Source organism: Rhinatrema bivittatum, chromosome 3 (assembly GCF_901001135.1).
Source record: "Rhinatrema bivittatum chromosome 3, aRhiBiv1.1, whole genome shotgun sequence".
Lineage (NCBI taxonomy): Eukaryota > Metazoa > Chordata > Amphibia > Gymnophiona > Rhinatrematidae > Rhinatrema > Rhinatrema bivittatum.
In genome coordinates, this window is record NC_042617.1 from 507,435,424 (window position 1) to 507,451,675 (window position 16,252).

The 16,252-nt window shown below is 40.8% G+C and overlaps 1 protein-coding gene across 6 annotated transcripts in view; it reads right to left on the reverse strand.

The window, feature by feature from the left end:
* HMBOX1 (homeobox containing 1) overlaps positions 1-16,252 on the reverse strand; it is a 434,799-nt gene that overhangs the window by 263,342 nt on the left and 155,205 nt on the right. For 5 of the 6 annotated variants that reach the window (XM_029596166.1, XM_029596165.1, XM_029596162.1 and 2 more), the window contains exon 3: positions 15,826-15,985. The exons of the other annotated variant lie outside the window; for it this stretch is intronic. In XM_029596166.1, coding sequence (XP_029452026.1) covers positions 15,826-15,968 — 143 coding nt within the window. In that variant the 5' untranslated portion in view covers positions 15,969-15,985. The remainder of the gene's footprint in view (positions 1-15,825; positions 15,986-16,252) is intronic. 6 annotated transcript variants of the gene reach the window in all.

Below are 16,252 nucleotides of genomic sequence, written 5' to 3' on the forward strand. Positions count from 1 at the left end.
GCAGTGGACAGAGGCAGGTGGACGTCAAGTAGCATCGAAGTCCAATCCAAGTCAAGCCAGAAGTCCAATCCGAAGTCAAAGCCAGGTGTCCAATCCATGGAGGCAAAGAACGAAGAGGAGGAGAGAAGATGAGAAACCATAGGAGCAAGATGAGATGCTGAAGACAGATGAGGGGAAGAGTGACCACAAAGACAAGAACTCAGAAGACAAACCAGACTGCCAAGGAACTGGGGACAGGACACACAGTGGAGCAAGAACCAGGAATCAGGAAGAGAGGATCAGGAACCAGGAATCAGAAATGCAGAGGTAAAGCACTTCTCCAATGGATTCAACCTATTGCAGAGGCAATGGAGAAGCATTCAGGCAGGCTTTAAATACTGGCAGCTCTGTGGTGTCATCAGGTGGTGCCTCGTGGGAATTCCTTTCTTGGGCCCTTTAAATTTGCACAGGTCTGGCCTGCACGCACATAAGGGATTCCCTGGTGTGTGGTAGCGGTGGCCTGGCGGTAGCATTATCCTACCCATGCTGCAGCAGGATGGAGTGTCAAAGCCGGGGAGGGCAGCCGTGTCATTGAAGGAACGTCCCTAGAGGCCTAGGCTGTGGGTAAGAGCAGTGGTCCATGGGACAGATAAGTAGCTCTATTTGAAACGTATCTATCTATCTTACTTATCCGGATAAGTAGCGATTTTAAGACTTATCTGGCTAAATAGGGGCTTTGCTGCGACTTAGCCAGATAAATTGGAACTTGTCTGGATATATGATGCTACTTAGCTGGATAAATCTAAATTTATCCGGATAAGTAGCGTGAACTGCTAGACTCGTGTATTTTTATGTCTAACTTTAAAAATATACGTATGGAAATTTTACTTGCATAATTTACATGCATTTACTCCCATAAATCAGGTTTTATGTGTGTAAGTCAGGAGATTTTCTAAAGTACACAGCAATGAAATTACCAGTTTTACCAATTAGTCTAAGAGTTCACCCAGTGCATCTGCAGGTTATCGAGACATTCTGGGCTCTTCAGCCTCAACTCACCCCATTTCACCCAGACCCCCATCCAGTGAGTATTTCAGTTTTAAGATGTTTCCGATCACTTACTCCAGATACAGAGCAGGTGGAAATATACGCAAGTAAGCTGTCAAATCTACATGCGTAAATTGCTTATAAAATAGTAACTTACATGTGTAAATACTGGCCCTGCCCTGGAATGCCCCAGCCTGCTTTTTTTTTACACATGCAAATTTACTCACTGACTCTTATTTACATGTGTATTTTGAGGTTTATAAAATTGCATATACACAAATATATGCTATTTACACACATACATGCTGATCTTTATGCATACAACTTTTGAAAATTCATCTTTAATGTTTTACATAAAACTTGCCAGTCCTTAAGCTCTTTCCTATTTTCCTCAGCTTGATCAGCTTTCCATTTTCTGAAAGATGACCTTTTAGCTTTAACTGCTTCTTTCACCTTACCATTTTACCATGCTGGCAGTCATTTGTTTTTCGTTGACCTTTTTAATCTATGGAATATATTTTTTCTAGGCTTCCAGGATGGTATTTTAAAACATTGTCCATGCCTCATTCAAACTTTTAACCTTTGCAACTACTTCTTTTAGTTTTTTCTATTTTCCTCATTTTATTGTAGTCTCCCTTTTAAAAGTTCAATGCTTCTGTGATAGTTTTACCTTATGTACTCCCTCCAATGATTATTTCAAATATGACTGCATTATGATCACTATTGATAAGCGGCCCCACCAAAGTAACCCCTTCTGTATTTCATTGAGAACTAATTCTAAAATAGCTCCCGCTCTCATTAGTTTCATGACCAGTACCTCCATGTAGCGGACATTTATGGCACCATTTACTTCCTTAGTATGCCCTGATGAGACATTGACCCAATCAATACTAGTGTAATTAAAATCTCTCATTATTACCAAATTACCAATTATAAAAACATAACGTAAGGACATAAGATTTGCCATACTGGGTCAGATGACAGGTCCATCAACTCCAGTATCCTGTTTCCAACAGTGACCAATACAGGTCACAAGTACCTGGCACAATCCTGAACGTTTGATAGATTCCATGCTGCTTATCCCAAGGATAAACAGTGGATTTCTCCAAGTCCACCTTAATAATGGTTTATTAACTTTTCTTCCAGGAATTAGTCCAAACCTTTTCTAAACCCAGGTACATTAACAACTTTTACCACATCATACAGCAATAAATTCCATTGTTTAATTATACATTGCGTAAAAAAAATAAATGTCTCCTATTTGTCTTAAATGTATTACCTAGTAACTTCACTGCATGTCCCCTAGTCTTTGTACTTTTTGAAAGAGTACCACTGATTCGCATTTAACCATTCCACTCCACTCATTTTTTTTATAGACCTCTATTATATCTCCCCTCAGCTGTCTTTTCTCCAAGATGAACAGCCTTTCCTCATATGGGAATGATCATTCCATCCCCTTTATCATTTTGGTCACCCTTCTCTGTACCTTATCTAATTCCACTATATCTTTTTTGAGATGCGGTGACTAGAATTGCACATAATAGTCAAGGTGTGGTCTTATCATGGAGCGATACAGAGGCATTATGATACCCACTATTTTATTCTCCATTCCTTTCCTAATTATTTTTAGCATTCTATTTGCTTTCTTGGCCGCTGCAGCACACTGCAATTTTCAACATATCCATGATGATGCCTAGATACTTTTCTCAGATGGTGACTCCCAATGTGAAACCTTGTATTGTGCAGCAATAATTTGGGTTGCCTCTCCCTACATGCATCACGCTGCACTTGTCCACATTAAATGTCATCTGCCATTGGATGCCCAGTCTCCCAGTCTCACAAGGTTCTCTTATGATTTCTCATAATCCTCTTGTGATTTAACAACGTTGAATAATTTTGTATCATCAGCAAATTTGTTCAACTGACTTGTTCCCATCTCTAAGTCATTTATAAATGTATTTCAAAAGCAGTGATCCCAGTACAGATCCTTGAGATACTCCACTATTCTCCTTTCTCAATTGAGAAAATTGACCATTTAGCCCTTCTCTGTTTTCTATCTTTTAACCAGTTCTCAATCCACAATAGACCATTTCCTCCTATCTCGCTACTTTTTAATTTCCTCAAGAATTTCTCATGAGGGACTTTGTCAAACGCTTACTGAAAGTTCAGATACACTATGATGGTAACTTTGAAACAAGCATGCACATATACGGGCAAGAGCATACATATACTTGAATTTTATAGTCCGTGCAAGTGCACGCACATTATTTAAAATATGCCTAGTGCCACATGTGTGCTAATTTTAAGCAGTTACATGTGGAAAAGTTATTTGCATATTTTCCTTAAGACTTGTCAGCTGTTATACACGCAAGTGAGCAGAATTTTAAAACATTTACATGTGAACGACATTAGCAGTTTTACCAATTTGTATACCTGTTTGCTCAGTCTATTTCTATGTCATTCAGACCCCTCTGATTCTTCAGCCTGTACTCCCCCCCAGTTTACATAGACCCCTCACCCAGTCATTTTTTCACTTTTATGTTTACAATCACTTACACCTGATATTGAGCTTAAGTAAATGTACGCAGGTAAAAGACTGATGCATGTCACTAACAGGTTTGAAAATAGCAACTTATGCACATATATGTTGGCCCCTCCCCAGAATGCCCTTGCCCTGCCTCTGATCTGCTCCCTTTACTCATAGTCCCTTTGCTACATATATAAGTATCGGGTTTTAAAATATGGTTTACTCACGTGTTCTTTTACGCACATACATGGTCTGTTTTTTGTGCACATAGCTTTTTTAAATCTACTTCTATATCAACTGGCTCACCTTCATCCACATGCTTATTTATGCCTTAAAAAAATGTAGCAGATTGGTAAGGCAAGACTTCTCTTGGCTAAATCCATGTTGGTCATAGTTTAATGAGACAAAACCACATGTTCAGTAATTTTATTCTTTATAATAGTTTCAACCATTTTCCCCAGCACTGGCATCAGGCTCACTGGTCTACAGTTTCCTGGATCGCCCTGGACCCCTTTTTAAAAACTATTTTTATAAATTTTATTTGCCTTTTTAATTTCTGTTCGCATTTCACTATCTGATTCTTCATCCTGGCCACATGGATGGTAATATACACCCATGTACATGCCATCAAATTTTTAAGAAACAACTAAAAACTTGGCTCTTCCGACAAGCCTTCCCGGAATCTCAAGAACACTCGGGCACCGGTCAAAGGACATAAAAGTCTTCTATGGGACCCATGATCATTCTCACTTCCCTTAGGACCCGCTCACTACCCTTAGGACCCGCTTACGCCAGATTAAGACAATCAATATGTTACGAAAGATACCCTAGCAGATACTCTAGTTCATGTCACGCCCACTAACATAGTTCGCTGCTCCTTGTAGTTTTTTCTACTTTATTTTTACTTTATTTTATTTTATTGTTTACTTATTTGTTACGCCTATTAACGATGTTCAATGATTCATTTATCTCTATTTAATATTTAAGTTCTATAGTTCAGACACCTAGTTTAATGTAACGCCTCAACCGCGACTGTTTTTGTTATATTGGAAACCGATTTGATTTGATATTGTATCAAGAATGTCGGTATATAAAAATTCTAAATAAATAAATATCTATACGCTTCCCTATCAACACATACATTTCTATTCATAAAGAAGGTAATTTTCAAAAGATTTTATACATACAGATTGACTTTATGCATGTAAATGGGCTTTTGAAAACTGCTATGATATATGCTACTGTTACATGCATATCTCATTTGAAAATTCACTCCAAAGATTCTACAGGACTTTTATCCTGGATAACTCTATGCCATCCTTAACATATAGTGCCACCCCTACTAGATCTACCCTGTCTTGCTGATGTAATTTGTACCTTGCTATCATAGTATCCCATTGGTTACTTTACTTCATCCAGGTCTCTGACATACCTATTAGGTTTATATCCTCATTAACAGGGTCATTTATCAAATAGCATTATGGCGTTTTCGCATGCGTTAAGCACCTTTAACGCATGCGAAAACCCCTTAACGCTTATGAAAATGCCTTTTAACGCATGTGATAGCACCATAACGTATGGTGCGATGCAAATCAGAAAAAGAGGAGGAGTTAGGGGTGGGAGTGGGCTGGGTTCACTGTTTTGTGAAGCCCTATTGCACGGCTTTAACACCGATTTTAGCTATACCTTTTTCAGTAGCATTAAACTGTGCGATAGGTTGTGTTAAGGCTTTAATACATGTTACGATGTATTCTCAAATGCTGGTTTTAGTACTTTTGAAGCACAGCTATCGAGAGAGAGAGAGAGAGAGACAGACTAGCCATAATGCCCTCATACTAGATAGGTATTTATATCTCTATCTGAGGCCCACCTAGTAATGCAAGGTGAGGTTTAGGTATTAGTGTAGTGGTTAGGGGCCACTTTGACATTCAAAGTGAGATGTACGAACAGAACAGTGCTGTCTTGTGAAGATTTGATGACCTTCGGAGTGAGGAAACTCACTCAAAGATGAGATTTGTGCAGTGTTCTCTCAACCTAGCTTGATGGACTCTCTACCTGGGTAACATCAAGCTAGGTTGAGAGAACACTGCACAAATCTCATCTTTGAGTGAGTTTCCTCACTCCGAAGGTCATCAAATCTTCACAAGAGAGCACTGTTCTGTTCTTGCGTCTCAGTTTGAATGTCAAAGTGGCCCCTAACCACTACATTAGTACCTAAACCTCACCTCGAGTTACTAGGTGGGCCTCCCATAGAGATATAAATACCTATCTAGTGTGTGAGGGCATTATGACTAGTGTCTCTCTCTCTCTCCATGGGTATTAGCACAAATTGCAATAAACTGCCTATTACCATAAAACACACCTTTTCTATCACATGTGATATTTAGTGCATTTTGATAAATCCAGGCCTAAGTGCCTTATATTTTAATCCTCCAATCTTATTTTTAAGCTTCTGGCATTCTCATACATATGATTTTATTATATTTTTTATTGTTAACTTTATTACAACCTGTTTATTAGCAGTTGATACAGGTAATTTGAAATCCTTCATATTTGCTTATTTAATTTCTCCTGGACTACTTCAGCCTTTACTACACCCTCACAATTGTGATAATCTAACTTCCCTGTTATGCTAATATTCTTAGAAGATACCTCTTTTGAAACTATGCAGTCTTGAGCGAATGTCAGCATTCCCCCATGATCTAGATTAAAAGTTGATCTATTTCTTTTCTAAATGTTAGTGCCAGTAACAGAGTTTCTAATCCTTATTGATACACCCCTGTGGGATACCCTCACTCCATTTCCTAGGCTTTAAGGCTTCCTCACTCCCAAGGAGTGATGCATGAATATCCAATGCTTGAATCTTTCTCCTGCACATCTTTTCTCCTCTGGATTCTTTGAAAACCTGTATCTTAGCACCTGATAGGCAGCTCTCTTTTCTCCTTTCTACATTGCTGGATACCTCTGAACAAGCACCTGACACTCATTTCTCATTCCTCCTTGAAGAGTTATGTTCACACACACAACTCAGATAAGGATCTTCTTTCCCCCCACAGAAAGACAAACAGGGCAATGCAATACTGATACACTAAAAACGTGCGCCCAAACTGGATGCACTTTTTTTTTTTTAACAAACGCACAACCACCTCTCCTGGGTGCTTGATGTAATAGACAAATGAGCCAACGCTCTAAAAAGGATGCACTAGGGATAAACTGTACGTCCCCTAGTACATCCATGGCATTGAGTGCCCAGGAGACGTGGCTGTGCACAGGTTAGGAAACTGGATGCTCGATTTTATAAGCGTCCATTTTCCTAACCTGTGCACAGACACGGGTTAGGAAAACTGGACCTCATAAATTGCGCGTCTCTTTTCCTAACCTGACTGCTTTAAAGATCTTTTCTCTTTTTTTTTTTTTTTTTGCTGCTTCTGTGGTTCCTCCTGCTTAGTATCACAATAATATGAATTCGGAGGTACCACTGAACAGCACAGAAAATCAGTATTTTCTGCTTTTCTGTGCATGGCTTGGGACACCTCAAACATTAACGCCAGCTCCGGTGTTAATTTTTGAGTGTAAAAACATGTGCATCCAGCGTGCGGTAACTTTTTACATTGGGCATACTACAACTTCAACATGCATTTATATGTGATGAGTACTATTAGCTTTGCCTTGGCTTGGACGTGCTAATTCTGGTATTGCATCGGGATTAAGTTTAGCACGCCCAAAACACGTGTTCAGCGGCGCACTGACCCTTAGCACCCGATATCGCATTGGCCTGATAGGGTGAGAAGTTTACTCTTTTAGAGCAGGGATATTCCGTACCCACTACTGAATTCCTCAGAACAGCAAGGTATAGCAAAATATCAGAAGCACCACTGTGTGGCCCTCTATACTCACTAAAGAATTCTGAAGACACACCTGGGACAGAAAGTAGGCTGTCATACTTCCCCAAAGTCCTGAAGAAAGCTGAGACTGGACTTTCTTTCTTTCTGCTCTAAACTCTCTGACCAGTACAGGGGCATAGGGTGACTGCTGAAGTTGGTGGTGCATCAGAAACTTATCTACCGCCATGTGACCAACTCTCTGAGCTGCTTCCCCAGTCTGACATCATCAATAAAGACTAGGCTCAAAATGTCTCCTTTGATATGCTAACGTGTGCAACATTAAGCCGGCCTTTGATGTTGATGTCAAGCTGTGGGAGGTAGTTCAGAGCCCAGAGCAGGAGCAGAGCTTTACTTTATCAGTAACTGATGCCAGCAGTTAAGAACAGCTCATAGAAATCTGCTGCCTGAGCTGAGGGATAGGATAGGATGAGATGCCTGCCACCACCCCTGCTAAGGTACCCTAAAGGGATACACCCTCCAAGAGACAGTCCACAGCAACTCACCTCAGTAACAGCCACACAAACACCTTTCACTGCCAGAAATTTTTTAAAGTAACACCTGAGACTGGTATGGATTAGCGGAGAGGAGGTGGAGGGGAGCAGGGAACATAAAAACTTTCTCCTCACTTACATACACACACAAAACCCTTCTACCCTCTCTTCTTCTTACTCCTCTCTTCCACTTCCCTCTCAGTCACTCAGCCCTCCCCTTCCCTCTCAGTCATTCATCCCTCCCTGCCACTCACCCCTTCCTTCTCAGTGACTCAACCCCTCCTTCCCACTCACCACCATGCGGGGGAGGGCTGGGAACCCCTTTAGCACTGCTGCGCAGGGCCAATGCTAGCTTTTTTGCTGTCCTATGTGAACAATTACTGTGCTGGCCCCTTCTCATTCTGATTTTGTTTTTTTTTAATATTTAATTTGTATTCTTTTTCTAATCAGGGTCAGTGCAAGGGAATTACTCACTCTCCATATACCTGGGAACTTTTGACTTCCGGTCACCCTGAAATTTTCATGCATTAATGGGATAGGAAGGGAGGTGCACAAACTTTCTCCTCTCTCTCATACACACATGTTCATTCTCATGCTCACACAGACATATATAAATGCTCTTTCAAAATTCACACACACTCTCTCTCTCTCTCAGGCACACACACACACACACACATACACGCTGGCTCCCTTTCTCTCAGGCACACATACACATTCTGGCTCCTTTTCTCATAGGCACACACAGACACACTGGCTCCCTCTCTCTCAGGCATACACACACACACGAGCTCCTTTCTCAGGCACACATACACTCATGGGCTCCCTCTCTTTCAAGCACACACATATGCTGGCTCTTTCCCTCCCTTAGGCATGCATGCATCACACACACACACACACATGCTCACTGGCTCCCTCTGTCAGGCACGCATACACTCATTGTGTCATGCTATCTCAAGCCCACACACCCTCACACAGTTTCCTTCTCTCTCTTGTACACACACTGACATACCCTCACACAAGCTCCATCTCTCTCTTGCAAATGCACACTCACATAGCCTCCTTCTCTCTCTTACACACCCACACCACTTCACACCGGCTCCCTCTCTTATACACAAACATGCATCCTCACAAATTCCCTCTCTCACAAACACCCTCACTGAGGCTTCAAATCACAGACACACAATCACAGGGCATCCATCGTCTTTAGCCATGAGAGGGATGGACTTTGACCATGGCTACCAGGGCCTCAATTATTTTCAGCCGTGAGTGGGATGCGCCTCTTTCCACTTCAGCTGTGAGTGGGATGGGCTCTGCTCGTGGCCAATAGGGCCTTCAAAGTCTTCAGCTGCAAGCGGGATGGGCTCCGCTCATGGCCACCGAAGCCTCCATAATCTTCAGCTGAAAGCAGTCTGGGCTCCACTCGCGGCTCATCTGGCATCTCTAAATTCTGTGCATGGCACACCTTTTTCTAAAGTTGGTGGTGCCTGTGCACCACTGTGACTATGGATGCCTCGCCCCTGGCCCAGAATATTCTCAGGCTTTTCTGACCAAACCTAGGATGGCATTATTGTGGCCATTCCTAGAGGAGAATGCCATAGCAAATGGCTCAGTCCACTCACTGCCCTGACAATCTCAGTATATCCTCTGCTGTAGCCCTTTACATTTATAAGACAATATTAAGCATGTGATCCACCACCTCAGCAAGCACAGAGCAACAGAACATCCTCATGGCCTGCCTACATCCCAAACACTATCTACCACAAGTAATACCCCCTTATATTCGGACAAAACACCCTCTCAGTCCTCATACAAAACGTACTCCCACATGCAAGCACTCCCACTTCTTACCTCTAAGCCGAGCTAAACAAAACCAACAATTGAATAAGCAGTTCATAACTTTCATTGCTGTCTCTCCAACCCCTCCTTCCCCCTACACACACACACACACACACACACACACACACACACAGAATTCCTGCAAGAATTGTTTCAATCCCTAGGCCCAACACAGTGGATGGCAACAGCCTCATAGGAATATAGCAAAGATGGCAGATAAAGACCAAATGGTCCATCCAGCATGCTAGGCGAGTGGCTTGTGGTAGTAACTGCCACTCTGTGCAGGTTACCCCCATGCATTCTGTTAAGGGTAATAGCTGCTGTGATATGCAGATTGCTTCCATGCAGAAATGTTGCAGCTAAAGTTAACATAGGTTACCCCTTTTCTTCATTACCAATCTCAAGCCTTTAGGCATCAGCAGTGTTTATCCCATGCTCTTTTAAATTAATTTACTATTCACCATCTCTTTCGGGAGGGCATTCCAGGCATCCACCACCCTCTCCGTGAAGATAATATCATATTTATTTATTTATTTATTTATTTATTTATTTGTTGGTTTTTATATACCGCCGCTCATCAGAGATATCACGTCGGTGTACAGAGAACGAAAAAATACGCAAAAGAAATTGCTCATCCATACATTTTTGACCAAAAACATGAAATATACAGGGGATCCAAGAGCTTAGAATCCCCTATAAAATCATCTTTACCCCATTACAAAACATACATAGCCCATGACCTGTCTGTATTCCCAGTAATGGTCATGACACTTGCTTTATAACTGTTTAAGAAAACAAAGTCTGTCTACACATTTAAAAACAAACTGCAAAAACACAATTGTTTAAAAATATGTAAGACTACAAACTCTCAGAAAATACTAATGAGCTTAAAGAGGAGAAACAGAAATACTGCAAACAAAAGGAGCCCCCTTAACTTCCCAATCTGTTCTGAAAAACATATAGAAAGGAGACGTTGTTCTATCCTATTTTTCCCCCACCTTACCTCAACCGCCTCCTCATTGCAGATTTAACTTTTGCAGTGAATTGACAGCACTGCTGCTACAAGCTTTGGTCAAAATAATATTTAACATTTTTCTGCTGAAACAGAACTGATGGTTATTGAATATTCTTTGATTTATTGCTACACATAACCCTTATTTTGTTCTTGTGCACTTAGGACAATTACCAGAGAGTCTATTAGTCACACTGAAATAATATTTATTGGTACTAGTAATTTAGAATACAGTTTAGCATACGTAAGATTGATTATAGTGCAAACAAGCAAATACAGATAGAGTATCCTTTACTGCCTGATCCGGGAGCTGTAGCAGAACCTGGACAAACAGTCCTTACTTCTGCTGTCAGCATGTCACCATGCGGTGGAATTCGATGCCCGGGGAAGCAGGTTAGGTGGATGGTTAAGACCCAGTTATTTCAACAAGCTTTCTAATAGCTTATTATTTGTTCTGATTATTAGGTACTCTGTTATACACCAGGAAGGTAATTTTCAAAGCCATTTCCATGAATAAAACAGTGCTTTAACCACTGAAATAGGCATTTACAAAATTGCCCACCTGATATGCAGGTAGAATTATGCACACAGGGCCTATATATGAGCACACTTTTCCCCACAGCAACAAGAGGCATTCTTGTAAGCAGAGGCTGGTATTTGGAATTATGTGCATATGTCTGCATTTTCAAACGTATGCACCTATTTTTCCCCAAAGAACCTAGGCGTACACATTAGCAGCTGTAAATGATTGTGGGTAGTTTTGGAGGAATCATTTTGAAAGGGAAAGTATGCACCTGCTTCCTCCTTGCATACATTTTTCCACTTGCCCCACAACTGCCATTTACATGTCCAGTCTCCTCGTCTCACAAGGTCCTTCTAGAGTTCCTCACAATCCGCTGCTGTTTTAACGATGGAAAACAATTTTGAGTCATCTGCATATCTGGTCACCTCATTTGTTGTTCCTTTCTCCAAATCATTTATAAATATGCTAACTAGCACAGGCCTCAGTACAGATCCCCGAGTACCACAAATGACTTTTCTCTATTTGGAAAATTAACCGTTTAGTCTTCAGTATCCTGTCCTTTTATCCATTTACCAATCCACAGTTGGACACTGCCTCTGATCCCAGAACTTCCCAATTTCCTGAGGAGACTTTCAGAAGGGATTTTGTCAAATGCATTCTAAAAATCTAAATATGCTATATCAACCAGACCACCTTTGTCTGCATGTTTATTTATACCTTCAAAAAAAATCTAGTGAACGGGTAAGCCAAGACTTTCCTTTGCGAAAACCATGTTGACTCTCCCCCATTAAATCATGTCTATCGATGTGATCAATAACTTTGTTTTTAACAACTTCCAACATTTTTCTCATTGTATCTACTCTCTAGCTCTGCACCCAATATCTCCAAAAGCTATTTCTAGACTGTTGCTCCTGAGAGGCTCTCTCTTTAGGTCACACCCTGGATCTTTTATTTTAAAGATCTGATTCCCCTTCCTTTTGTAATTATAATAACTTGGTATGTACTAAGGTTCCATGATCAGATCACTTTTTAATAAGTCTTCAGACAGTTATGCCAATGCTTGAAGTCCCTGCCCACTTATCTTCAGTGAGAATGCTGAAACGGAAACAGTTTGAGATTGAGAAACTATGTGACACCTGGATCCCTGATTTTAAAACGAGTATTATGACTGATGCTGCTAGTGCGGTCTGTAACTGGGATCAGTTTTCTCACTGCTTTAAATACATTTGCTTCAGCCAGAGAATCGTGTTAGGGCATTATCGCGGGTATTAGGGCCCTAACGCCTGCGAATACGCTATAACGCCAGCGTTATTTTTTGCATCTCGCGATGTGAATGAATATTTTGAAAATCTATTCAAAGGGGAGGGGTTTATGAAAATGAGGGGTGTTTAACATTGCATGCAATAGTGTTACGCAAGTTATCGTATGTTTTAACGCCGGAAATAACTACATTTTTTTCCTGGCATTAAGCTGTGTGATATGTCCGAAACGGGAGAGGGGGAGGGAAGAGGGGAGAGGGGAAAGGAGTGGAGTGAAGTAGAGAAAGACAGAGCGCATCCGGGGTGGCACACATATTAGGCAACTATTTATACCACTGTAGGAAGATCAACTAGTAACTCGAGGTGAGGTTTTGGTGGTTTTCTAGGGTTTGAGGGCCAGTTTTACATGCATAGTCAGAGGAAAAAACAGCACAGCACACATCAGTGAAGATTTGATGTGATTTGGAGTGAGGAAAGGTACACACTAATTTCTTATGTTCTTACAAAGATGAGATTTCTACAATGTACTCTTGCCCTAGCTTGATAGCACCTAAGTAGAGAGTGCATCAAGCTAGGTCGAGAGTACAATGTACAAATCTCATCTTTGTGTTCCTTTCATCACTCCAAATCACATCAAATCTTCACTGATGCGTGCTGTGCAGTTCGTACATCTGACTAAGCATGTAAAACTGCCCCCCAAAACCTAGCCCACCACCAAAACCTCACCCCGAGTTACTAGTTGCCCCTCTTTCAGTGATAAAAATAGTCTACTTATATGAGAGCCTTATAAAGAGTCCCTGTCTCTCTCTCCCTAACTATGACCTTTTTTTTTTTTTTATCATGGGTGCTATTTTTTGCAATTTTATAGCAAAATGATGAATCTAGGCTTAACTTAGCTTGTAAATATATGAATAAGTTATACCAATATTCAAAGTGAGCTTATACATATAAGTTCATTTTGAAAATGATGGCACCAAATTTACCTGGATACAATTACACCTCTGATTGTGTGGGTAGACATTTTTCGAAAGAATTTACACGCATAAGGGTCGATTTTAAAAGGAGCCCGCATGCGGTTCCCTACGCACTCATGGATGCGCCGATTTTATAACGTGTGTGCAAGAAGCGGACTGGGAGGGAAATTTCATATCCCTAACCCTCCTTTTCCTACCTCTTGCCCTCTCCACCCCGACCCCTAAATCTATCCTGGATATCATTTTTTTTTGTTTTCAACTTACTTCATGCCTCGAGTTGATGTAAGTTGCGCGTGCCGGACAGCTGCCGGCGTGCGAGTCATCGGGACAGCGTAAAATGGCGCTGTCACGGCTCACCCCCTCCCCCACCCAGACCCCGCCCCCACCTGCCCTTTTGCAGGGCCCAGCACTTCGGCGCATAACAGGGATTACGAGTGTGGCTGGGCCTGTTTTTAAAAAAGGGCAAGATGCGCGCAAGGCCCAGCTATACGCATAACTCCTGTTTTTTATGTGTGTGGCCCTTTTAAAATCGGGCCGATACTTGCATAAATTTGCATTTTAAAAAGTAAGTGCAAACCCCAATCCTGTACCTGGGAACATTTCCATTCAGCCTGGGTAAACTTACATGCATAAATGACATAACCATATAAACATATCAGCATATCGGGAAGGCAATTTTACAATAGGCCATGTCCACAGTAAAAGTACTGTTTTACCTGCAAAATGCCTTTGAAAATTACCCTCCCCTATGGTTATGCATTAATGTCATTTTAATTGCTTTTTCCCCTAAAACATTCATTTATATACGGTATTTGCTTTGTTTCTCCATCTGTCTGTGTACATATTACCTCCTGAACCATTCAACCTACAGCAATCATATTTTCAGGATAGGTTTATCTCCATAAAAGCTATGCGCATAACTCCAAAGTAACTTATATCCATTAAAATTATCAATCTAGCCCACAACAGAAAAAAATGAATATTTAAAAAAGAAAAAAAAACTAAAGGAAAAATGAATCAGAGAATCAACCTTTGCATCCAACAGAATTTCTCAAATTGGTCTGTAAAATTGGAATTTCTGCATATTGAGGCTAAGAACTTCTTATTCATGAAAGCTCTTACATAATCTATATCAGTTTCATTCTGGACTGGGACTGCATCCTGAGGTAGAACTGAGACTACAGGTGTGCAAGGCCTGAGACTATTCAGCCCCTGTAGCCCTCCCACTCCCCAGATATTAAACAGCAGGCATTAGGTATGGGGCCCTCTGAGATTGAAAAGTGGGAATAGGGGAAACACTACACCTTCTGGCCTGGCACAGATTTGTCCCACTGGTGCTCCCAATGAACGTGACGTCATGTTAGAAAGATGGTGGAGACAAGGCTACAGCAGCAGCATAGGGCTCCCCCCTCCCCTCCCCCCCAAGTTGTAACTAGCACCCCTTAAGGATGGTCCTGCTCAGGGATGGTGTTAGGACTGGATTTAAAACAGCTTATAGCATGTTTTTCCATCGCAGTTTTGTTTAGTAAAAGAAAAGAAAATGCTCATAGAAATTGCTCTGCAATTCTTTTCTTATTCATTTGCTTGCTTCTGGTCATGGACAGAAACTTTAGTTTAACCTTTGCACTTCCAAAAGCAATATTTATCGCACAAACACAATTCACAGTCTAACTTATCAGTTTAAACAGAATTAGAAATCATGCCCGAAAAGTTTATTTAAGATTATTTTATACTTGGGAAACATTAATTTTAGTGAGAAAGTAAATCTCTATTGTTCTCCATTTTAATCCTATCCCTGCCAACTCTCCCAAATAAAGAGATGCTCTATTTCCCCCCACAAATGATATAGCTATGCCAATAAAAGCCTTAATCTTTTGGCTACATCCAGAGAATAATGTATTGAAATTTTACCATACCTAGTTTGGAAAATCAAATTTTATCTGCTACAATTTATTGTTCATTGTAAGCGAACGACACAGCCATATTTTACCCCAGAAGCCTAATCTTATTTCAGCTGCTATGGGTCGAAAAGTAGCTGGGAGGAAGATGCAGCCTAATTTACCAATGTTTTTTCATAGGCACAGAACGGGAGAAAACTTATGATAGCTCAGGCCTTATACCACTGAAATTATATTTAGTATGTCAGACAGAGATAAATGGGTACTCTAAATCTAAAACTGGCATATCTTTTGCCCATAATTAAAATCTCTTGTTCAAGAGCTTTCAGATGTTGGCATGCATGTTTTCATGTCATGCATTTTATGTGCTTACATCATGAAAACAGAAGACTTACAGAACTGAGCTATGGAGCAGGGCTCTGACACTCAGGTTTTGATGTTTCCCATTGTTATCAGTCACAGCCAATAGGACCTGTTCCAGATCAACAGCCAACGCCATGCCAAGGCAGCAATGCCATGAGGAGACTTTGAGGTCCATAAAAGCCGTAATTCCTCCTAAACATAGAAGTGAAAAAATATTTTTCCCCCGAAGGCTTAGGTGGGGTACAGGATATTTGAGTTTAATATAATTAATGTCATGGTTCTTGGTTAGTGCTCCATTTTAACATTTTTACTGCAAAGAGTGTTGGTCAACTTGTTTGATCAATGGAATCTTCCAGGTATATTTGCAATAACATTTTCAAACTACAATAACTCCTGTTTACTTCAATTATTTCTAGGCAAACTAAATGAGAATTTCAGGAATGGATAAGCCATTTTTCT